Genomic DNA, 25,627 nt, shown 5'->3' with positions numbered 1-25,627 from the left:
CTAGGCTCCTTTTAAACATTCCCGGGCTAACATAGCCACGCCTATTTACAAAAGTAACCAATAAGGTTATTAGGATAAAGACCAATGATAGTCTTTCCCTCGCAGGGAAATAGTGCAGTTCTGATTGGTCGCTGTTACAGAGCGACCAATAGGACGTTTGTTCAGTGGAGCCCTGGCTTGGCTTTAAGCTTAACATGGGAGTTCAATGAGGTGATTCATGTAATCGTTTTCAATACATTACACTAATAAAAATGTGTTGCCTTGATCCTAAGTATAATAAAGATGGGTCAAATGCTCAGCAATTTGCCAGAATTTAGGTGGTTAGTATCCCAGGATTTTGGATTTGTTCAAATTGTAATAACAAACTTGTGAATTGTTGGTGACTTGTAGGAAATATGTAACACCTAATAGTGCCGTCTACTTGCATTTAGAAAGGGAGTAGTCTTTAAATGAAGTGTGTATCAAAACTGACAAGGCTATCTTACTTATGTTAGATTTCTATTGCTCCTTGCCTGGTGTTTTGAAACAGATTTGATATACATGGAGAGCGACTGGCAGCTTTCAGGCTTGCTTTTCATCTCAACTCTGGCTAGCAAAACATCAGCAGGATACTCACAAGCTTTTCCAAGAGACTAGGTGGATGTGGGATAACTGAAAACCTGAACCGGTACACATCTCAGATACTGAACAACTGCCATAAAATATATTCCACATAATTTCAACCTGAAATTGTGATTTACCATGCAGTCCTAAACAGAGTAAAACCTTTCAAATCCCATTGACACCAGTGGTTTTAGGGTTACCCGGTCCCCTCTGGTGGGTGCACAGGGGGGGGGACGCCAGAAGGGATCCTCGCCTAGGGTGCAAAATAAGCTGGGGCTGGCCCTGCCAGCTCCTTCAACCGTTCCTCATAAGAATTGATCTCCAGACCCCTTACCATCTTTGTTGACCTCCTCTTGACACGTTCCAGCTTGACAATATCCTTCTTAAGTTGTGGTGCCCAAAACTAAACACAATACTCTAGGTGAGGTCTAACCACAGCAGAGTAAAGTGATACCATCACTTCATGTGATGTGGATACTATACTTCTGTTAATACAGCCCAAAATGGCATTTGCCTTTTTAGCTACCACATCACACTGCTGACTCGTGTTTGGTGCATGGTTTACTAAGACCCCTAGATCCTTTTTGCACATACTACTGCCAAGACAAGTCTCCCCCATTCTATAATTATGCATTTGATTTTTCCTACTTAAATATAGAACTTTACATTTAGTGCCATTGAAATTCATTTTATTTCTTTCAGTCCAGTTTTCTATCCTGTCAGGATTATCCTGTATCCTGGCTCTGTCTTCCACCATATTTGCTACCCCCAATTTATTATCATATGCAAATTTAATAAGCATTCTCTCTATTCCTTCATCCAAATTATTTATAAAGATATTGAACCAAACAGTCCCAGGACAGAATACCCTTTGTTGTAGGGCGTTCTTGGACATGCTAAAGAATGCAGTTTTAATCCTCTTCAGTGACTATTTGCAAGTGGATTTGGCCATTTCACACTGTAAAATCCAGTTGCAAAGTGGATTGAAAGTGTGGTATTTGGTGTGTGTGTGAAAGTGCCTGTAATGACTTGATGATGGCATCAATATGCAGAGAATAGGGACATTCAGGAGTAGAGGAAAGAAGCAGCCTCACTGGACAGAAGACCCATGAGAGCTAGGTGACTTTCTGACTCTCAAATGGGCAAGAAAAAAGGCTAAATCCCATTGCCCCACTCTTGCCAACATATTGAACCCTGTTTGTCCCTGTCCAGTGAAGAGTAATTACCTTCCAAGGTGGCACATTCAGAGAAGCCAAGCTATCTCTATTATACATTGCTCTGTGGTGCGTTCTAGATGAGTCCAAGATGTGCAGGGCATGTGCAATGGCATAGACAGCATTATATATACTGTAGCTGTGGTCAGTCATGCTCATGTCAAAAAAAGGTGCTGGGACAGTCTCCAGGCTCTCCTCTTCAGAGCATGTCTCACCAGACTTTCCTGGGTTAGCGGAACCTGGTAATACACACTCAAACACTTGCTCCCAGAAGTCCTTGATAAAACCATCCCCCTTTGCCCTGGAAGGTTTTAAAAGTTGCAGAAATTTCTGGAAGCCCAGGATGTCCTTGGAATGAATGGAGAAGGAAAGAGCGCCATGGAATATTCCTATATCAAATGCCTTTTGAAAAAGGTTGAATGCAAAATCAATCTGGGCTGTCGTAATCCACACCTTTCCTGCAGAGGTTCTCTCCACATATTCAGCCTCTGTTAGTTTCATTAAAATTGTTGGCATAAAGATAATAGTTGCCAGCCAAATAAATGTTCCAGTTCCTCCATCTACGATAATTGCATTGGCTTTGCTGTCCAAGAAATTTGCATTACTACTGTCAAGATATTTCAGCATAAAACCTATGTCATCCCACTGGATCTGTCTTGTAGCCTTTTCTGTGAAGGCTGCACAGATTCCATTCCTGGAGAGCATCGGCTCCAAAGTCTGCAAGAAATGGTCTCCCCTTTTGTCATCCAGAGTCATGAGCCCCACCCATTTCCACCTGAAGTGCAGAAGTAACTGGACAATTCCCTCGTACTGAAGGGCTTCCTTAGGGAACATGCGGTAAAAGGAAGGCATATTTGTTTGGCCATCCAAACCTGATTCAAAGGAGCCAAATGACAACTAATAAGGGGAAAAAATCATGTTACAGAGGGATAATAGGAATACTTAACTCTATATATCACCCTCTTCTTTTAAAAGGTATTTTAATGTTCCGCCAGATCTTGAACCTATAGTATCCCCAACATAAATTGTACAACATACATCTTGACTTTCTAGACTGTTGCACATGTTCTTCATTGGCATATTTCTTCCTTCTGCTAGTAAAACTGTCTGAAATTGTTTTATTTATTTAGAACACTTATTAGCCATCCTTTCATCTTGCAGTACTCAAGGCGACATAGTGTGAATAAAACAAGTATTAGCAACTGGACACTTCCCTCATACTGGAGGGCTTCCTTTGGGAACATGCGGTAAAAGGAAGGGAGACTGGTTGGGCCGTCCACGTCTGATTCAAATGAGCCAAATGATAACTAATAAAGGAGGGGGGGAAATCATATTACAGAAGGATAATAGGAATACTTAACTCTATTCATCACGTTCTTCTTTTGAAAAATATTTAAATGTTACCCCAGATCATGAACATATTGAATCCCCTACATAAATTGCATAAAATACAATTCTGCTTTCCAGACTGTTGCACATGTTCTTCATCTGTATATTTCTTCCTTTTACTAGTAATATTGTCTGGAATTGTTTAATTTATTTTTTAAAAACTATTAGCCATCTTTTCAACTTGCAGTACTCAAGGTAGTTTATAATGTCACTAAAACAAGTATTATAAAAAAAACACATAATGACCACAAATTTAAATCTCAATAACTAAAGGATCAAATTAGTAAAATGAGGCCTAAATGAAACTGCATTCAGTTGTTTTCTAGAGAGTGACAGTGAAGGAGTGGCAGGTGTATCTCCCTAGGAGGTTGTTCCCTAATCATGGGGCTACCACTGAAAAGACCCTCTCTCATGTGCCCACGAGATGAGCTTCCTTGAATGGTGGGAGTCAGGAGGGCCTCTCTCTGTAATTGAAATTCCTGGCCAGGATTATGTTGGAGAAGATACCCTAGTTCCAAGCCATGTTGGACAAAGCCAAGTTGGGCTCAGAGGGTGACTGAGAGGATACAATTTAGCAGGTCATCTCTTTTTCCACCTGATCAACATTCACAAGAAGAAACTTCATGTATTCCTGTGTTGATTATTACATGGTTTCTGTGTTCATGCTGTGCGTACGGATGTATAATCAGAGACGTAAAAGTGGTCAGGAGAATAAGTGCATGCTCATCTATACACAGAGAGGAGGATGGAAGAAGCCAAATAAACGGTGATGAGCACCTCTTCTCTTGGATTCACATTCACTGTTCGTTGTGTGGAGTTGTATGGACTGTTAATGATGTGTCAAATGAAGCTGTCTTCCAAATCAAAGAGATAGCTCTGTTGACAATAGCGTTTTTACAACCCAGTAAATATTTTTGACCTTCGCGAGGTGTTTTGGGGGATCGTTTCCAAGTATGCCTGTTTCCTTCCTTGCCTCACAGTGATGCTGACTGATCCTACACAAGTAACTTTTTAATGCTAAAATGTCAGTTCTTTCTGACTAATTGTGATGAGTGAAACAAAACCTTGGTTTCAACATCACATTTAATGCAAGGCTATATTCCATGTAAAATCCAGCAGTTCCCTTTCTTATGGGCAAGATTCTGTCCTTAAACGAATTAGGTTCAAGAAGAGCACGTGTAAAATATATATTTTAGAAGTTGGAGCATACGGTTAATAAAGGGGAAAAAAAACTCTCTTTCATTTCCCCTTCCTTTCGATAATGTTCTTCGTTCACACCATTCAGAGCCCACCCAAATGTATAAACTTAACTCAGGAAGCTGTTTTCACTTCTTCAGCAGTATCCCAGAAGAACCAGACCCCTTTAGTCTTCATGTTCCAAGTGGATTCAGAGGGAAAACAAAAATATTGTGTTCTAGGAATGTTGTTCTCAGTCTGAGAAGCCAAAATTCACAGACAAAGGTGACCAGAGTTGTGTGAATCAATTACATTTCCTTCTCCATGCAATCTTTCTTTCCTTCCAGTTTTAGTAGCTACCACAATAGAAACAGTGATCATTGTACTTATGAAGAATTATCCAGTAGATAGTATTGGTGAGGAAATCAAATCAGCACCCATTCATTAAACAGAATGAAGTACTCTAACACCCCTCCGCCCATCACATGAACAGATTCAACCTGAATATTCAACACACATCCTTTGGAGTCCTTCCTGACAACTGTCATTTCAAGGTCCATGTCACACCTACATGCAACTTAACATATTTTACCTCTCCCCTTATTTTTCGGTTATATTTCTTATTCTTCACAACCCTTGATAACAGATTGGCAGAGGTGATTAAACTACAGGAGATATTTGTAAAAGTCCATATAATCCCAGTTCTCCGATCTTACCTGTGGGATCTTGTAAAGAGTTAAGAGTGTTGCTATGTTTGATGTGATTTCAGAACTATGTCCCCCAATGACACCAATCATTTTTTTCTGAGAGCCACATTTGTAGTTTGGGATGAGTTCAGGTGATGTGAAGAGTAGGTCCAGGGTGGTCCTGTAAATCCATTTTATATCTATGGTGGAGTCATGGATATGGAACCCAAGAGTGACATTGGGCAATATGCTGGGATTCTCATTGATCTCATGGATGGCAAACACCAAGGCCAGGATGTGCTGGTAGAACTTTGTTAACAGGCTGCAAAGAACACCAGTTGTTGTTTTAGAAGAGAATGCTTCAGTGTACAACATCTGGATTCATCACAGTAATGTGCCTGTGAACATAACAAGGCCTCAGCTGAATTAGAGAAACTGTGCATCTGATCCACTTTTCATTTCCCACAGCACAATGCTCCTGCAAAACCCACAAGCTGGACATGGAGCCATCAGCCATTCCCACTGCCCCTCAATGACTGGCATTCAAATGGATACTGGAGATTTGTGTTAGTTACCAAAACAAATAGCCCTCAATAGAGCTATGAAGTTGTCTAACCCCTTCCAGGATGTGTAATCCAGTAGCCTTCAGCATAGCCACAGTTCTATGAGGAATTACTTTCATATGTCTGTCCTACCTATACTGCTAAAAAAGATTTTGTTCATTGTTTCTGAGTTTTACTGTTGTGAACAGTAGGGATGACATTCTGCTTTCTCCAAACTATGCATAATCTCTTTCACATCTTCTTTTATATGTCTTTTGCCTAGAATACAAAAGGTATTTAACTGGAGGCACAAAAATGTATGGCCACTGATGCCACACTTGATTCAGCGTGTACTGATAAACATCACAAGCCTTTGTCTTGTGTCATACAAATATTTGTGTATATTCATCACACTGACATTTTCTCAGAAATTTCTATATGTTTCAAATGTTAGGTCCCTCCTCGTCACTTTATTTTCTAGTCTTGGCATCCCTGTATAGAACTGACTTTTTTTTTTAAGTAACCTGTAGTTGGATGTATATTTAGCACAATTTTAAAAATATGTACATCCTTCTATACACTTTCTAATATGGGAAAGCTCAGGGCATAAATGATATAACCAAAAAGAGTGCAATCTGTTCACAAATTATTAATGAAAAAAATGCCTCCTGTTCCTGGTGTATGCATAATCTTTAGTCTTGGAGCCTAGGTACTTCATTTGGGGAGCCACAGAGTGTCCATGCATTATTAATAAAAATGCAAATATACAGATTTGCTCAAATAAAATCAGACGTCATCATCATCTCTACATTACAGGAACAATGATTCCCTTACATTGGATAACATTGATAATCCTGGTCGGAGTGCTGCTCAAATGGAAAGTTTTGGGAAACACAACCAATAAGAGTTAGAATTCCACCAATCAAGATTTCACCTGGCTGATACCACTGATGTGGAATCTGAGGAGGGTTGTTTCCAGGGCACTTCATACTATATACATGAGGAAGAAGCATCGGTATCAGCAGCAACATCACAGCTTCTGCCATGTGCGATCAAAAAAGCCTCTCTCCACATGGACTCTCCTGCATCTCTATAGCATTGTCATTAGCTTCAGCCTGGTTTCAAGAAGAGAACTCAGATGGCTCCTGTCTTTTCCAACACACTTGTAATGTGTACACGTATGAACCTTATCTTTCATGTCCAATCTGTCTGCTTTGTATGCTACTCGAGACATATTGAGTAGTGTTATGAAAACTACCTCTCTCTCATCCCTTATTGTAGCAGTGAATAGCTCATCGGAAACATTTATAACCAGAATTTTGAGATTTCATTTCAGATTTGTGTTATGTTTCCTTCTTGAAAGCTATTTGACTGGTTGAAGAAATGACAGTGATTCTGGTAATTATAGTGGAGATAATCTCCTCTGGAAGATGATTGATAATATTCTGGGGTAATTAGCTGCAGAAATAGTGAAGAGAAAATATTTGTCTGATCTCATCCCAGCTTTTTAATTTATATATATATAAATATATATAGCAACAATAGCAACAAGAATGGTGAGCTCAAACTATCAGAGGCTATGACCATCCATGAAGGGAAGTAACAATGCAAAGACATTGAATAACTCCTCTTTGGATAAATCTGTCTGTTTATTCAGAATGTTTCTTCACCACTTGTTGCAAGATCAACCTTTCAATTAACAGTTTGGGCATTGTTTTGGCCTTGTGCCTAACTGATAGTAGGACAGGTGTCAGGCGAGTAGTGGTACAGAGAACAGGAAGACCTGAACTGTGATGAAGAAATGTTAAATAGTTAATAAAGTGGCCCTTGTTTACTTCCAAACTGTTGTCTGTCTCATTATCCTGATGGTGGGGGGGAGGCAAATAAATAGATCGAATGAACACTGTGGGAGGAGATGGTCCTTGAAATCCTCCAACTCCAAGCTAGGAGTTGAAAACAAGAACTAGGACTTTGAGTTTTGTCTGGAAACAGAGAAGTAGGCAGGGCAGATCTTTCTGCACTGGGGTGATAAAGGAAGTGAGTGCCAAAAAAAGCTTCACAGTATTCATACCACACCAACTTCTTATCTTGAGTGTCAAATACAGTTGAAGAAACCATTTATTCACAGGATATCTGCTGGCCTTCTCAAACATGATTCAGTTTTGGGAAGGTGGGATAGACTTTGAAGCTTTGCTCATGAAAATAGTTTCAGGGAGTACAGTGTTGGTCTGTAGCAGAATTTTGGGTTATAAGCTTTTGAGTGTCAATGCTCTTGTATCTGATGAAGGGAGCTTTGACTCTTGAAAGCTTATACATCAGAATTCTTGTTGCTATTGGACTCCAATCAAACTTTGCATAGCAATTCATGATAAGACCTCCTAGGGCACTGGGACTCACTCCAGAGTTTATGTGGATGCACACACACTATTACCATTCTCCAAAAGAGCCATGAGGGAGGAGCTGTGGCTCAATGGCAGAGCATCTGCTTGGCATACAGAAGGTCCCAAGTTCAATCCATGCATCTCCAGTTAAAAGGACTAGGTAGGAGGTGATGTGAAAGACCTCTGTCGGAGACCCTGGGGAGCTGCTGACAATCTGAGTAGATGATACTGACTTTAATGGACCACTGGTCTGACTCAGTATAAGAGAGTTCCATGTGTTCATGACTACTGAATGGAGTGTTCACCATCCCACCACAGAAAAACAATGTATAAGATTGGACAATGTTATTGGGTGTTGTAAATAAGAAGCGGGAGACTGACCAGTTATGAAGGTGCACAGAGAGTTTATATAGTTATAAAGGTGAATATATACAGAGATATTTGCAGGCTATTGAACAGCATGTCATGCCTTAGTCTATGAGAACTGAGTCCCCTCCAGCTTACTAAGCTGATAGCTATCATGCTAAACCCCAGCCAATCTCTAACAAGGTGATGTAATCACTAGCTCTAACAAGCTCTGAAAGAGCAACACCTGCTAGAAAACACCTGGCTGTAATTACATGATTACTAGCATGACAGCTAGGTCTGACAAACAGATCAAACTTATCTATAGTAACTGCTTGCTACCTCTATCACTCTGACATATATCTCAATAAATGTATCTATACTGATGAAAGAATTCATCTATCCTTCTGTTCAGCATTGTCTGTTCATCCGTCTGTTCATCCATCCATTCACCCATTTGCCCATCTGTCCATCATCTGTGCATCCATCCATCCATCCATCCATCCATCCATCCATCCATCCCTCCATCCATCCATCCATCCATCCTTCTGTTAGTCTGTCTGTCTCTCTGTGGCAAATTACATGTCTCAAATTGGTTCACACTTTGTTGGTGCGGGATGGACATGGAATAATTGCGATTTCCAGGGTTTGCTACCACTTTCACCAGGTAACTTTTAAACTCAAGAGTGAAGTGTTACAAGATGGGTCGAGTACAGGTGGGGAATGCCAGACAGATGTGCCTGTGTGAATGGCCCCTTTAATCCAGCTGTGAAACGTTTTTCACACGCGGCTATATTGGGGCAAACTGCCAGTTTGAACTCGACCTCTGAGTGAGTGAAAATAGGCATCTTACCTGACGAGTTTTTTGAATGACTAAAGATTAACCAAACTCCTATTTAAAAACAAAACAAACGAACAACAAAAAACCCCACTTAGCTTCAATTGTTTTGAAGCCCAGTTCAGCCTAATAATTTTTTAGACAGTAAACCCAATGCTCCAATCAGTTAAAAAAAACAACACCCTACCAAAAAGCCCTCCAAGACCCATTGACTTATTATTTTGGAATCCCAACTAATGTCTTTTTTAAAAGAATGCTGACTGAAATGTAAGCTGAAATTTATTTTGTGTTTTTAATGCCTAACCCGTCACCTACATTTAACTATTAAATGTTATTTGGGAGAGACTTCCGATTGCAGTGTGGCATGGTGGACGCGGCGGAGAATCGCTCTCTCGTCGCTCTGGCTTTTCTTGGTATGGATAAGGGTCTCAGGTCTCTTGAGACCCTCCCAGTTTTTCTGGAGGAGAGCAGGGTGAATGGGAATGCAATTGGTACTCCTAGACTTGTGGCAACAGCAGGGGAAACCAGTCTTCCTTAACCTCCAAGCAGATTAGAGGCTCCTCCCAGAGCCACAGCTGTCGCTACCAGACTGAGGGTGAGGTGAGCGGGAAACATGTCGTAACAGAAGACTTCTCTTCCAGAATTCTTAAGTGACAACAGGTCAATGAACTTTCTAACAATAACAAATTTTGCTTCTAAAAATTCATGGGTGTGAAGCCCTACACTGCCTAAGACACATAAATCGTAAGCGGGACGTTGTTTTCTCACCCTCCCAGCTATAGACTCTGGCAATTAGCTACTTTGCCTATCTTGGAAAACTTAAAGAAGACGTGTCTTCGTTTCATTGTCTATTTGTTTTTTGCCTTGTGAAGATGTGCGGGTGTTTTTTTTTTTTGGACTGAATATTTTTAAGCAGATATTATTGCAACACTCTCAATTGTTTTTGTCTTTTTCTCTTGATATTTCTCCCCCTCTGCTTTAAGTAAACAGCTGGAAAAGTCCCAGAGATAAAGTTCTTTTAAAAACACACCCAAAAAACAACAACCCCACCATACACAAATGGAAGTAAAGGGGGACTATAAATACTACCACCTGACCATTCTATCATAAGCTACTGAAGTATAAACTGAATATGTTTGGGAGTTCTAATATAAAAAGAAGAAAATATAGAATTAAAAAAACCTGGGGTTTTGCACAAGATAACTTTTGGCCATAGCACTATAACAAGTATCTGATTTCACTAGAGACTCTTGGTGGTTAATATGTTTAAAAATACTGGACTTTTAATTTCTAAGTGATGTGGTTTGGTTCCTAAATGTCTAACGGGAAATTTTTTTCTTTTGCATTTTCTCTTACATATGGGGACTTCAGACAGTGCTAAAAAAAATGTATTTCCAAGTTGAAAATGAGCCAGAGGCTGCGAAAATAGATAATTATGTCGAGGAAAGTGTCACCCAGTTTTCATGGGACGATCTCAAATTCTTGATTGTCGATACAATTAAGTCAGCAGTCAAAGAGACTTGTGCTGAATTATATGATGAAAGTCCATCTACTCTAAAGAAACATACAAATAATGCTGATACTCTGCCCTACCAAATTTTGAGAGATAAAAAACAAAAGTGCAAACAAGAGGATGTTATACCAAGACAGAGCCAGATCTTCCATAAAAAGATTTCCATGGTAAGAAAGGAAGCTAGACTTATTAGGGAAGTAAGGTCTTCAAAATTAAAAAGACTACTACATACAGAAGCAAATAAATATGTTAGGCTGCGGTCACACGTAACAGAAGCCACACAAGTGAGACGGAAAACAGCCGGAGTTTCCGGGCGCGATCTCACCAGCACATCTGGGAAGCGTAGCACTCCCGTGGCTCAACCGAGGCTTCCCGCTGAAACTGCGTGGCAAAAAACTAGTACCTTGGAGGTACTAGTTTCCAGAAACTGCGGGGCAAGGGCGGGCGTCTGATCGCGTTTCCGGAGGCATCCGGCGCCCGCCCATGTCCCCTTGCAAATAAGGTGTTTTTTTTTTGTCCAAGTCTCTGTGGATGCGCACGCGCACCCAACGGAGCATGCGCATTTGTCATGTACACAAAAATAAAAAACAGTTTGCCGCGGCGCGCGCTTCTTCGTTGCGCACCGGCTTGTCCTGTGATCGGCATCTCTCCCTTGCCATGGAACCTCCACGGTACCTCCACAGGACCTCCACAGGAGGTCTGATCGCGTAACTGCGCAGTAGTTTGCCCCAGGGCAAACAGGCACGCTTCTCCTCTGCAGTTTCCTGCCCGTGTGACCGGGGCCTTAAATTTAAGTAATCTCAGAAAGAAAAAAGCACAAAAAATAAACAATCAGGTGTGATGTCAAATCAAACACTGCCAAGCTCAAAGCAAACTTACGAGGTTTATAATGGAGAAAGATACAGATATAAAAATTCATCTAAGGCAACTACAATTTTACCTCAGAATGGAAAGATGAAACAAAATATGCATTTAACCATCAACTTAAGCTTCAGACTGCCAACTTTCAACAAATCTTTTGCAGTATACAAGGGGAAAAGGCATAAAGAAGATCTTATTGAAAAGAAGATACGTGACAAAAAAGAAAAAAAAAGATTTATCTATAAAAGGTTATTATGGAATTTCACCCTCTTTATTTAAAGGATGGGTTTGTTAAAGAACAATCAAATAGAATGACTTAGTGTTTATCAATATGTAAATAAACAGAATGATTTTGACTGTTAAGAAACTAAACTGAGAGAGGTGATATTGTAAGCATTTTGAGGAAATCGGGAAAGATAGAACAATAGGTGAAATGTACACAAACGGAGAGTGATTTCAGCTAAGCATACTTTTTATTAGTCAGGAACAAGACACTGGGGCCGGCTCGCAGGCCGGTTTATATTCCCTCAGAACCCACCACCAAAACACACACCCCCACTCCCCAATAGGCTATTTAAAGTAACCGAGAGACCTATTGGCCTCACGGTTTGGGACCTAGCCCACTGACAGGGCCGGCTAGGATCCTTCTGGCCCATTGTCTTTAGGAGCGAAGCTTCAGGTTTGATCCCTGGGCAAGTCCGGACAAGCCTGGCCCTGCCAGGGCTGGATACACTTCAATAGGTGAAACTAAACCTTAAGGAAGGATCCTGAATATTTAATTTATTAGTACCCTAACCAAATATATATAACTAGAAGGGCCTATATAGTTAAGAAATTAAGCTTTATGAGCTTATAGGGTAGAAAGTGTACCAAAATATAGAGTAATAAATGGAATTTAACTACAAAGAAAAAAAATATTTGCATTAATAGCCAAATAGCGAGTGAGTGTGAAAAACAGATGGGGATGTGTGCTTAGCAAGGGAAACCAAAAAGGGAATGTATTTTATCAAAGGTTGGAATAGTTGGAAAGGCTGAAAGGGCTTTTGATTTTGTTTTATTAAAGGTGGAAGGCTTAGATAACTGTCATATGAATTTATCAATGTCTTGTTGGTCACTTATGGTTGCAAATGGTATTAGTTCATTGGTTATAGTAATCGGGGAAGATAGAACAATAGGTGAATCTAAACTTTAAAGAAGGATCCTGAATGTTTAATTTATTAGTACTCTTACAAAAATAAATTTAAGTACGTGCTTTGATGCAGAAAGTTAATTTGTTATAATAGAGAGTAATTAACTAGAAGGGCCTATATAGTTAAGAAATTAAGCTATATGAGTTTATAGGGTAGAAAGTCTACTAAAATATAGACTAATAGATGGAATTAAACCACAAAAAATAATCCAAATGTTTATTTTCATTAATAACAAAACAGTAAGTTAGCGTGAAAAACAGGTATGTGTGCCTCGCAAGGGAAACTAAAAAGGGAATATATTTTTTCACAGGTTAGAATAGCTGGAAAGACTGGAAACGCTTTTGATTTTGTTTTATTAAAGGAAAATTATGGTGGAATGCTTAGATAACTGTCATATGAATTTACCAATATCCTGTTGGTCACTTATAGTTCATGGGTTATGGTATTTTTTGAGCTACACAGGAGATGTGAATTGGACACAATATAGGGTGCCAAGCTCTCATTTTTATTTGTATGTTGGGTGTTGTTGTTTGTTTGTGGGAAACCAATTAAACATTTATTCAATAAAACTATTAAATGTTATTGAAACAGAACCAGATATTTCCTTCAGAACATTTCAGTTTTCAAAATTAACAGGACCACCCCCAAACCCCCAAAAACCTCTTCCCAAAAACCCCCCCACAATACAGATATATAAATATCCTTAAAACAAGTATAAAAAACTATAAAACCAGAACCAGAAGAAGGCCAAATGACAAACTTTTAAAAATTGCAACAATTTGGATCCCTCCCCAAAGCACAAATTCTTCAAAAATCAAGGTACATAGCAGTTAAAAATTCTAAAAGAAGCTGAGAGAAGAGACCCCCCAACAAAACAGCACAAGCCCTTTTAACCCCTAATAGCACAATTTTTAAAAAAGAATCAGAATCAAATCAAAGTTCTCAGCCACAACCTACAGGCAAAATTTTAAGAAACCTGAAAATGTTGAAATAATATTTTAAATAGTGTGGTAAAACAAAGTGCAAACTAGTTCTGACATAAAAAAAAGAAACGGTTCTTCTCTGGCAGGAAAAATATAAGCAAGAAGCTGGTAGCAGAATTAATCCTCTTTGCCCTTGTTCAGAAAGCTATGAACTATGAGATAATTGCTGTAAATAGGGAGACAGTTCTAGTTCTCCACCTAATGTGGGATCCCATCTGTCTGGGAGAGATGCCTCTGTCAACCTCCCTCCTCTTGCCTAGGAAACATGTTAAATGGAGGGGGGGGAACCCCATTCCTGGGATAGTCAAAATTGCCACCCTGGATATTCCCAGGTATTCCCAAATATTTCTGGTAATTTATTGGACTTGGATACCAGTATTCCCAAGAACCCCCACTATCATCTGAATCTACCTAAAGAATACCCCCTTGGTATTTTAGGGGTATAAATTCAGACTGGAATGGTCTGAATGCACATCCCTAGTTGATTGCTTATTGCATACTTGAGTGATTTTTCCTGATCAGCTGATTTCTACTGTTCATCTCTGGTCTCAGTATAATGACAAAGCATTTGGGCAAAAAGATGCAGCCCAGGAGCCCTGCACTGGAGGTCAAGATGGAGAAGATCTCCACAGCCACCATGTTTTTTCCTCTGGTGCTCAGGTATGTGGGGACAAAGGACAGCCAAACACTGCAAAAGACCAACATGCTGAAGGTGATGGACTTGGCTTCATTAAAACTATCAGGTAACTTTCTAGCTAGGAAAGCCACAATGAAACTGACTGAGGCCAGTAAACCCATGTAGCCCAAAACACAGTAAAACATGGTGACCGATCCTTCGTTACATTGCACTATGATTTCAGTAGCCAGTGAATGCATGTCCAGATCTGGGAATGGAGGAGAAAGGCCCAACCAAATAGCACAAATACCAACTTGAAGAACAGAGCAGGAAATGACAATGGAATGAGCCAATCCTTTCCCTAGCCATTTTTGGAAAATATTTCCTGGCTTGAAGGCTATGAAAGCCACCACCACAGTAATGGTTTTTGCCAAGACAGAAGAAACAGCCACTGAGAAGATGATGCCAAAAGTTGCTTGCCGGAGGAGGCAGGTAACCTTGTTTGGCTGTCCGATGAAAAGCAAAGAACAGAGGAAGCAAAGAAGGAGAGAGATGAGGAGAAGGTAGGCGAGGCTCCGGTTGTTGGCTCTGACTATGGGAGTCTCCCGATACTGAATCAAGATGCCAAGCATCAGAGCTGTAGTCAGAGAAAAGAAAAGAGCCAGAATAACTAAGATTATGCTCAGTGGTTCTGAGAAGGACAGGAAGTTTGGAATCTTTGGAATGCAGTAATTTCGACCCTCATTTGGATAGTGGCTTTCTGGGCACATGATGCAGTAATCCATGTCTGAAAGAAGAAGATAGACTGATTTATGTGTCTTCAACATGGAACAAGTAACAACTTTGTCATAAGATAATATGTACTTTGGTTCAAATAGTTTCATAAACATATCTAACCTGTCCCGAATTAACAAGCAATCCTAGGCATTGAACCTGTGTTTCCTCCTTGGACCCCCCCCCCCCCTCAATGCCCGTACACAGTAACACCCAACCCTTTTGCACATGTTTTGAAATGGTAGCATGAATCCTCTCATTATGGGCTCTGGATGGATTGTTAGAGAATGAACTTGATATTTTGCTTTATGGACTATATTTATTGCTACACACAATGGACTGCGCACTCACACAGGCTCAGAGAACTGTACACTTTAAGTCACCTGTTGTGATGTAATACATATAAGGTGCCTGCACAAGCCTTACAAGTGTAAATAAGGTTTCAGCTATACAGTTAACAGCCTGGTGAAGAAGCACACACCTCCATTATTGTGAGCAGTAAGAAACAACAACTTGAGCAGAGACAGCCCCCATTGCTGAACTGTTTGTGGTCACATACCACCCATCAACTGCTTTGTTCCTGCTTTGGTATTTCCTGCCAAATTGACATTTGGTTATCAATAGAATGGCCAGCTTCATCAACACCACAATGGAGCATTCTGACGCCAAGGTCTTCACACCTGCCCAGATGCCATCCTTTGAGTAAGGTTTTAGATTACAATATTGGCCACTCCTTATAGGTAACCTCTCACTCCAATAGGTAACCAATAGGATTGTTTTTGGGACGGACTAACAGATAGGTGGGTCCAGAGGTTGGAACAGTTACCACCCATCTAATGGACCCACTATAAAAGGTAAGGACCATTCACCTGGCCCAGTGCATCAGTATTGTTTGTATGAGATTTATTCTTTAAGTAAGACATTTATTTTAACAACAACAGCCTCGTTATCCTTCTCTGGTAACCCTTGGTGGGAACAGGACCTTGGTATAGTTGGCAAGGACCCATTTATAAATTGCCAATTGCTGTAAATAAAGCAATTTGGCTAACAGGATGCTTCTTTATCTCTTGCAAAAAAGTATTTTCCTTTACAGGAGAAATTAATTCTGCTGAATTATTCCCACTTGGAAGTTTCTTTTCTTAGGTTATTCATTCCCACACTGCACTGTTTCCTTACACATCCAAAATAAAGGAGCATTCATTGTCCCATTAGATCAGGGGTCCCCAACCCTTTTCAGCCTGCAGATACTTTTGGAATTCTGTCATGGGCACAACCACAAAATGGCTGCCACAGAAGGTGGAACCAAATACAAAAAGGCTGTTGCAGGAGGCAGAGCCAATCACAAAATACCAGGGAGAGAGGCTGTATATAAGTCTGATAGCAGCTCTTCAACATTTCAGGCAGAAGTTCTGTTCACTGAGGAATCAAACTCTCTTTGTTCCATCTTTCTGTCTCTTTCTCTCACACATATATACACAGACAGAGGAAGCCAAAGTACAGGGGAGATAGATTTTTTTAAAAACGCAGTGGTTAAGGGCAGTGAGAGAAAATAAAAGTTATACAGTGGTGGCAGCCACTACTGTGAAATATATATATATCTATTTAAATCTGCACAGAGGTCCCCAGCCTGGCCTTGTCTATTTTCTGTATACACTAGGCACGTTCCAAGAAAGGTACCAGCAGGTACCACATTGAATTAGATTGCCAAAATCCGTTTATTCATGTCTGGAAAACATGTTACACGTGTAGGTGTCATGCATATAAAAACTCTGATTTGACATTTCTTGAAGGTTCCCATATTTTCTCCTAAGGAAGTATTCAAATATGCATCATGAGAATAAATGGGTTGCATAAGAAGTCCAGTTTCTATTAGCAGAAGGAACTTCTCTTGCTTTGCTTTTCCCACAGCCATCCAGTGAGCTCCTTGAAAGGCTGCTTTTGGAGGACAGGGGACCATCAGGAAGAGCATGAGGGCTGAACTGCAGGTCAGCAACAAAAAGGGAAACCAGCATAGCATAGACAGCATAGACAGCAAAGCTGGTTTCATTGTTTTTTTTGTATTCTTCCAAGTGCATTGAATGTTTCTGCTCCTCAGGCCTCCAGTCCCACTTACCCATCTGGCTAATTGACAGGAACAATATCATCAATACTGCATTACCTACCCTCCTGGTTTGTCATCTTTCCCTCTGGACAGCAAACACAATTGTAGCAGCAAAATTTCTCTCCTTCCTTCCTTTCTTTGCTGTACCCAGGCTTGCAGTTGTCATTACACACAGAAAAAGGAGGCATCTGTCTTCGAGCAAAGGAAAGATTTGGACTTCAGAAGATACTTGGGGGAATTTGGAATTGATGTGCAAGTTATGAACAAGAAGTCTGGTGATACAGGATTGTAACATCTGTGATTTTACAGCACACACATTTTTTGGGAGAGACATTTTCCATATAAAGCTCCAAAACATTAATTCATGATGAGGAAGGGGGTCCATTATGTACATATGTGCTGTCAACTCGCAACTGAGTTCTGGAGACTCCAGAAAGGGGCTTTCAAGGCAAGTGAGAAGCAGAGGCAGTTTGCCATTATCTTCTCTAAAGGGCCTTTCTTAGTAGTCTCCCATCCAAGTACCAACCCCACTTAGCTTCCAAGATCAGATGAGATCTAGCTATATTATACCATTCCACATACTGGGGGGTGGAGAGTCCATTAGTTCTCCTTAAACCCATTCACAATCTGTTTAAGTAAATGCCCATAACCTTTTGGCATCTGAGAAAGTGTGAAGTTGTTTTCTCACCTGAGAGAGGCCTGTGTGCCAGTTAATTCTGTCCTCTTCTAGGATTAATGTTTGACTGGCAGGAACCCGAGGATTCAGCCTCCCAACCTTGACTCTGACATAGGAGTTATTTGAGAAAGTAATCAAGTTGGTAATATCAAATCCACCTTCTAGTTCTCCATGATCATTAAATGTAATTTCATCTCCAGCACTGTTGTTGAATGAGACCCTTCGAAGCAATGTGTGGAACTTGGTTGAAAGAGAGAGTAATAATAATAATAATAATAATAATAATAATAATAGTAGTAGTAGTAGTAGTAGTAGTAGTAGTAATAGTAGTAGTAGTAGCAGCAGCAGCAGCAGTAGTAGTATGGCATTGTGTGTAGAATAGCCAGGAGATCCTAAATTTGTCTGGCAGCCAGAGGTTCTAGCTCCTTTAGTGTTATGCACCACCAAGTGGCAAACTAGAGTTGTTTTTACAGCAAGAGACATTTCAGAGGTGGTTTGCCATCACCTGTCTCTGCATTACAGCCCTGGAATTCCTTGAGAGTCGCACTTCCAAATACTAGCCAAGGCTGACCCTGCTTAGCTTCCAAGATCTTATGAGATTGGGCTAGATCAAATAGTACCAGACATAAGACAGGAGTGTGGTGTGATTTAGGCAGCCTTCATACATTGGTAGTGTTGGTAGTGTTGAAAGAACATATAAGGTTATAAATTTTGAGATTGTGCTGCATCCGTAGCTGCCAAGGAGGGGAGGGAATTTGAGAAGGTTTGAGAGGAGAGGATCTGAGAGATGAGAACCCATGAGAACCCATGTTCTACCAAGATTTCATGGTCAGTGGTGTGCCAGTCATTGCCTGCCATATCAACATATTAAACCCAGGTCATGGAAGGGGACTCTTTTCAGTTAGGAGTAATTACCTTCCAAGGCTGTGCATTTAGAGGAGTCAGGCTGTCCCAGGAATCCATTTCCCTGTGCTTGGCTCTAGATGTGTACTTCATATGCAAGGCATGTGCCAGAGCATAGACAGCATTATAGATACTGTAGCTGTGTCCAGTCATGCTCCTTTCAAAAAATGGTGTCTCAACTTTGTCAAGTTTCTCCTCTCCGGTGCATGTTTCGCTGACCTCAGCTGGAGTATTGGAATCCGGGAGTTGATGGAAGCCTAAGACGTCCTTGGAGTGAATGGCAAAGGAAAGAGCCCCATGGAATATTTGTATACCAAAACTTGCTTGCGCAGCATGTAATGCAAAATCAATCTGGGCTGTCATAATCCACACCTTTGCTGCATAGGCTGTGTTGGCTATCATGCCGCTTTGATAATCCATTACCATTTTGGACATCCATATGATAATTGCCAGTGACATAAAGGTTGCCGTTTCACCGTATACAATGATTGCATTGGCTCTGCTGTTCAAAAAACCTGTCGGATTACCATTCAAGTATTGGGAAAGTTCATTTAGTCTATCGAAATCGAATTTTCTTTTTATCCTTTCTGTAAAGGCTGAACAGATTCCATTCTTGGAAAGCACTGGCTCCAGTGTCTGTAAGAAATGGTCTCCAGCTTGGTTGTCTGTAGTGATGAGCCCAACCCATTTCCACCTGAAATGAAGAAGCAGCTGGATGATTCCCACATATTGAAGGCCTTCATTGGGGACCATGCGGTAAAAGGGAGGGAAATCAGTTGGATCACCCATCGCTGGTTCAAATGAGCCATATGAAATCTTTTTAAATTATTTGAGAGAGGGAATAGGAGAATAGGAGGACCTCTTCATTCATAATTATCCACAAACTTTCTTACATTTTACCACATCTTTTGATTACGTAGTATCTTCATGGTAACCAACGGTGGTAATACCATCAGGGTCTGGACAGCCCCGAATAATCTGGAGGTATAAGATCTACCTGGCAATAAGAACAATGGACGGGTTCGGACTTTCTGGTAGACAGCGATACCCCAAACTGAGGGCTGCTGGAAGTCATCATAAGAACAACTAAGACCATCTTGCCAAACTGAAGCACTTTATTGTTTATTGTTGAATTGTACTGTTGTTATAAAAGTTATGGTTTTACTGGTTTTATGTATGGGCTTATGCCCCTTGTAAGCCGCCCTGAGCCCGCTTGCGGGGTAGGGCGGGGTAAAAATACTTATAAATAAATAAATAAATAAATAAATAACTTGCATGGAACAATAAAAATACAACTACAGTATCCAAAATATTTAACCTTTCCATCAAAATGAAGCAGCGAAAAATATTGTTATGTCTCGTCCTGCTTTTAGCATTAGTCCTTTGAAACCCGTGGCCATTCCATCTAGAGCAGGATGGAGGGACTAGGAAAGTGCAGAAAAGGCAGATTTTGGTAGGGACATCCCTGTTCCACATCTGACGAAGGCACCTCTCGCAAGCTCATATGCCAAAAATCTTTTTGATGCTACTGGATTCAAAGCTACCTGTTCCACATTATGAACCTTTACAAACAGAAACAGTATGCACTTCTTAAATAAATTGCACCTAGCTTGTATGTTCATTCATTGTACAAGTTGTCATGAGCATGACTGCTCATTTTTATACTATGTGGACACATACCAGAGATTCCAAATACATCTGTAGTAGTGACCACAAGTTCACTTTTATTCACATTCATTGTTCATGTCTACAGTTGTACAGTTTTCAACATGTGATAATTGTAGTTGTCATCCAAACAATTTTGATTAGGGTTGCCAGATCACCTCATCACTCTGGCAAGGAGATTTGGAGGGCATTCCAGGGGTGGGCAGGGATGTCACACAATGTCCCCAACCCGATGACATCACTCGGAAGTGACACCATCGCATCAGGGATGTCACAAGGGAATACTTTGGTATTTGGGTGAAACTATGTTTTTTCGTCCTCGAACCATAGAGTTTGTCTGAATACCAGAGTGTTCCCTTGCGACATCCCTGATGTGATGATTTCACTTCTGAGTGATGTCATCATTTTGGAAACATCTCACGGCAATGCCCCTATTTAGGGGGGTTTCCCCTACTGGCCAGCTGGTCTGCAGCAGGGAGAAGACCCTGAAACCAGGGGATTCCATGCTTAGACCTGGGGGCTGGCAAGCTTAATTCTGATAGCCATGAAGACCCCCCTCCCCCAGGCTATGCTGTTTGACAGCCTTTAGTAATGTTTTCTGTATAGCTGCTTCCTACTTTATCTCCACTCTCAGTGTAATGGGCTCTGGAGACAGAGGCACATTGAACTCCTCTCCACCTACTCTATGGTGATTGCAAGCAAAATAAAGATGCACTGGGACAGTCTAACTCTCCAGGTTCATTTACTTTTAACATATGCCTTATCCAGATCACTGGCCAACATTGTTATGGTAGTGATTCCTTCCTTCTTTTGCCTGCCCCTAGGGGAAGCCATTATAGTTCCCATGCACTGATTCTACCTGTGGGATCTTCTGAAGCCTTAAGATGTCTGCCATTTGTGATGAGGTTTCACTGCTGAGTCCTCCAATTACTCCAATCAAATTTCTCTGGATGCCACATCTATAGCTGGGAACAAATTGAGGTGATTTGAAGAGCAGGTCCAGCGTGGTTCGGTAAGTCCATCTGGGATCAGTTGAAGAGTCATGGATGTGGAAGCCAAGAGTGACATTGGGCAAGATGTTGGGATTGTCATTGACCTCCTTGACTGCAAACACCAAGGCCAGGATATGCTGGTAGAACTTTGTGGCCAAACTGCAAGAAAAGTCACTTTCTCACAGGATAATTTGGTAATGAATGAAGAACAATATTGCATAAACTATCCTGTAATCTTTCTACTGGATCTCACCAATTGATCCACCTTTCATTTCTCACAGGCTGATGCTACTCAGAAACTCTCAAGAAAGGATATCAACAAGAGTATCTTCCAATGCCCACTGCCAATAGCAACTATATTCAAAGGCATGCCAATTGGAAACCTGGAGATTTCCTTTCAGTAGCTTCAGAATTTTGTCCTTAGTGAATTAATCTGATCCCCTTTTAAAGCTCCCTAAAGCAGCAGCCTCAATGTCAGCAAACTCTGCGAGTTTGTTATACTTCCTGTGACAAGTATTTCACTTGGTGTGTCCTGTATATTGCCAGTCCATTTCATCAAATGATTCAAAGTGTTGCTATCATTAACAGCATGGAAAAATTCTTTCTATCTATCTGAGTGCTTTCTCTTAAAGCACATCTCGTTCACCCCCTCCCAAATGTCCAGTCTTTCCATTGGGAAAATTGAAAGAAGTTCTTAGGTTAAAAAAGGGACCCCCCTCATTTCCCCCCACTATTTTCCCCTCCAGGCCATCACATCTGTATTCATATAAAATTTTCTACATTCTGGAAAGGAAAAGTATTCATTAAGAAGGCATACATCCTTCAACCATATCTGATCTATATCACAAGCTACTCACATAATTCAGATTTTTGCACCCTCACCATACCGATTTTTTCAAAAGTTGTCACACTCATCATTATCTCCTTTTCAGGGCTTACCACCCCTTTGCCAATATTGACCTTTGCCTAATGCACATATAGCACAGTAATAGAAAAGATTTTCTTTCCTCCATGTGCTTTATAAACTCAGATGACTTAATGCAAACCTACTATAACCTGGGAAGTGCGGTCTCATTACAAAAAGGTTATGATCCTTGAGGTCCTGATACAATGTGGGAAAAATCTAAGCATACCCAATTTGGAATGCTTCAAAAGCCATGCTCACTTCTACAGACATACAGAATCACTCAAACCAGACATCATCCACATTTCCATAGGGGAGAAATTAGTTCCTTACATTGGCACGTCAGTATCTTCATCAAAAGGGTGTATTTCAAAGGAGAGCTTGCGGAAAACATACCCAATATGAGTTACAATGCAACCAGTGAGGATATCACCTGGCTGGAACCACTGATGTCGAATTGGAGGAGGACTGTTTCCAATGCATATCATCGTTCGTACTATGCAAGCCATATGAGGGAGCAACTTCACTGATTGTGCCATGTGGATGGCAAAGCAGCTCTCTGCACAGGGGAGCTTCTGGGACTTACTACAGAATCATCCCTCGCATCTGTCTGGTTTGAAGAAGGTGACTCAGATTACTCTACCAGTGCACCTCTTAAAAGGATGTGGGCAGCATTATTCTTGCCTTTGTGATGTTACAATGATGTTTCAAAGACGTTGAGATTTAATTGCTGACTCCTCCGTCACCCCAAGTCTCCTGGAAAGCCCCAGAAGCTTTGACTGGGGGGGGGGAATAAATGACAATGATCCTGATAATTATAGGGGAGAAAAACATCTACCACACACTTGAGATAATTATTGGTGCCAGAGCCACGGAAGGAAGGAAACATATTTATTTGACCTCATCAAATGTTCTTGGTAGTGGGACAGCAACAGGGATTATGAGCTGAGAATGACACCCCTGCAATCACCCCTGGATTGAATCTAAAAGGAAGGTGACGTTTTGGAAGAGATGATTCAATCAAGTGGCAGTTGGGATATTTGGCAAATAGAAGGGGAAGTCGTGGAAGTAATGACAGACTTCACGTTCCTGGGATCCCAGATCACCGCAGACTGTGACTGCAGCCATGAAATTAAAAGACGCCTGCTCCTTGGGAGGAAAGCGATGGTGAACCTAAACAGCATGATAAAAAGTAGAGACATCACCCTGCCAACAAAAGTCCGCATGGTCAAAGCAATGGTATTCCCAGTAGTCATGTATGGCTGCGAGAGTTGGACTATAAGGAAGGCCGAGTGCCGAAGAATAGATTCTTTTGAACTATGGTGCTGGAGAAGACTCTTGAGAGTCCCTTGGACTGCAAAAAGATCAAATCAGTCAATCCTAAAAGAAATCAACCCTGACTGTTCCCTGGAAGGCCAGATAATGAAACTGAAGCTCAAATACTTTGGCCACCCAATGAGAAGGGAGCACTCCCTGGAGAAGACCCTGATGCTGGGAAAGATTGAAGGTCAAAGAAGACAGGGACGGCAAAGGATGAGATGGTTAGACAGTGTCATCGATGCAATGAACATGAAATTGAGCCAACTTCAGAGGACGACGGAAGACAGGAGGGCCTGGCGGGAGATGATCCATGGGGTCGCGAAGAGTCGGACTCAACTGTGCGACTGAACAACAACAACAACAACACACGGAACAGTAGCCATGCTAGAGAGACGGAAGATAGGCGGATTTTCCGGGTGTGATCTCACCCCCACATCTGAAGTGTAGAGCTCCCGTGGCTCAACCGAGGTTTCCCTCCGAAGATGTTCGGTAAAAAACTAGTACCTCGGAGGTACTAGTTTCCGGAAACCGCGGGGCAAGGGTGGGCGTCTGATCGTGTTTCCAGTGGTATCTGGCGCCCGCCCATGTCCCCTTGCAAACAGGTCATTTCCCAACGGAGCATGCGCACACTTCAGTTTAAAAAAGTAAAAACAACAACCCCGTTTGCCACCCCGCCCCACTTCTTTTCCTGTGGTGTGATCGGCACCTCCCCCCTAGCCACGGGACCTCGACGGGACCGCAACCGGACGTCTGATCTCACAGTTGCGCGTTAGTTTACCCCGGGGCAAACAGCCATGCTCCCCCCCCACATTTTCCAGTCCGTGTGACCGGGGCCAAAGCAAAGTTTTGCCCAGTCATAGATGTGTGATATTGAGAGCAGTAAACAAATCTTCCAAGTAGTATATTGCAAAAAATGTAAATTTACATTTATTCAAACAAATCTAGTTCACATTCAAGTTGCAGTTTAAAGGAGAGAGAGGAGCCTAATCTAAAAAGTACTTGCCCTGTCAAAAATGGCTAGCTTGTCTGGCATCATGTGTGTTGGAATATGAGGGCACCGTGCCTACAGGAGAGTCTTGTCTCCATGAAAGGCCATGTAAAGAGAGGGAGAGGACAAAAAGAGAGAGGGGAGGTTGGAGGGCAGCTCCAAGATTAAGACAAACAGAGGCATCCCATTTAAGAAGATAACACTTATACCCACCTAGAGTGATGTAGTGCCACTTAGGGTGATGAAGATCCAAGCTGGAAAGGTTTAGGATAAAAACATAGACCCTTCCTTCCTTCCTTCCTTCCTTCCTTCCTTCCTTCCTTCCTTCCTTCCTTCCTTCCTTCCCAATGGAGACCCAAAGCAGTTCACATCATTCTCCTCTTCCCCATTTTATACTCACAACAACTCTGTTGGGTTGCTTAGGCTGAGAGTATGTGACTGGCCTAAGGTCTCCCAGCAAATTTCCATGACACAATGAAGATTGGAGCCTGGGTTTCCAAGATCCTAAATTGACACATTAACCACTACATCACACTGGCTCTCTCTGACCTAAGGCTGCCAGTCCCCCCCAGGAGGGAGGGGTTTGCCTGCTCAATGGGTCCCCGGCCCACTGGCCTGGATCTGGCCAGTGGGGGGAACCCTGCCCCCAAAGTGCCTGGATTGGGCTGACGTGCCAGGCACGATGTCACCCGGACATCATCATGCTGGGCATGTCACCAGAAGGACGCTCTAGCATTCGGCCTGAAAACTCTATGGTACGGCCGAATCCTAGAGCGTCCTCAGTGATTTGCCTAGTGTGATATTGTCACTTCTGGGTGAGGTCATTGCAGCATGTGCACGCTATGTGATTGCTCGAAAAGTCCCAGCCCCAGCCCCCCCCTGCAAACAAGTAAGGGACCTGGCAACCCTACTCTGACCTCAGCATATTCTGGATTGGGGTGAAGAGAAGAGCAGGAAAAAGCGCTTA

The 25,627-nt window shown here is 41.5% G+C and overlaps 2 protein-coding genes across 2 annotated transcripts in view; both read right to left on the bottom strand.

Annotated features, from left to right (window-relative positions):
- LOC107110626 (vomeronasal type-2 receptor 26-like) overlaps nucleotides 1–6,656 on the bottom strand; it is a 14,498-nt gene extending 7,842 nt beyond the window's left edge. The window contains exons 1-3 of the mRNA XM_015411426.1: nucleotides 6,445–6,656; nucleotides 5,099–5,390; nucleotides 1,830–2,714 (exon numbers count right to left, since the gene is read on the bottom strand). Coding sequence (XP_015266912.1) covers nucleotides 1,830–2,714; nucleotides 5,099–5,390; nucleotides 6,445–6,656 — 1,389 coding nt within the window. The remainder of the gene's footprint in view (nucleotides 1–1,829; nucleotides 2,715–5,098; nucleotides 5,391–6,444) is intronic.
- A 7,554-nt stretch (nucleotides 6,657–14,210) lies between these two features.
- LOC107110625 (vomeronasal type-2 receptor 26-like) lies at nucleotides 14,211–19,580 on the bottom strand. The gene is made up of 4 exons (XM_015411425.1): nucleotides 18,804–19,580; nucleotides 17,901–18,128; nucleotides 17,274–17,400; nucleotides 14,211–15,124 (listed from the first exon to the last, which is right to left on the bottom strand). Exons 1-4 carry the CDS (start codon nucleotides 19,578–19,580, stop codon nucleotides 14,211–14,213), a joined length of 2,046 nt encoding a protein of 681 aa, XP_015266911.1.
- Nucleotides 19,581–25,627: the final 6,047 nt, after the last annotated feature.

Source organism: Gekko japonicus, unplaced genomic scaffold (genome assembly GCF_001447785.1).
Source record: "Gekko japonicus isolate JY-2015 unplaced genomic scaffold, Gekko_japonicus_V1.1 scaffold3620, whole genome shotgun sequence".
NCBI lineage: Eukaryota > Metazoa > Chordata > Lepidosauria > Squamata > Gekkonidae > Gekko > Gekko japonicus.
This window is presented reverse-complemented; position numbering and strand designations above follow the sequence as displayed.

Bases quoted from the DNA above. Each gene is read 5' to 3' on its own strand.
- LOC107110625 (XM_015411425.1), bottom strand. From the start codon at position 19,580: ATGGGTGATCCAACTGATTTCCCTCCCTTTTACCGCATGGTCCCCAAT. The intron at 18,129-18,803 runs GTAATTACTCCT...CTTTCAACCAAG, and splicing joins TAAATGCACAGCCTTGGAAG to TTCCACACATTGCTTCGAAG. The intron at 17,401-17,900 runs GTGAGAAAACAA...GCTCGAAGACAG, and splicing joins GGCACACAGGCCTCTCTCAG to ATGCCTCCTTTTTCTGTGTG.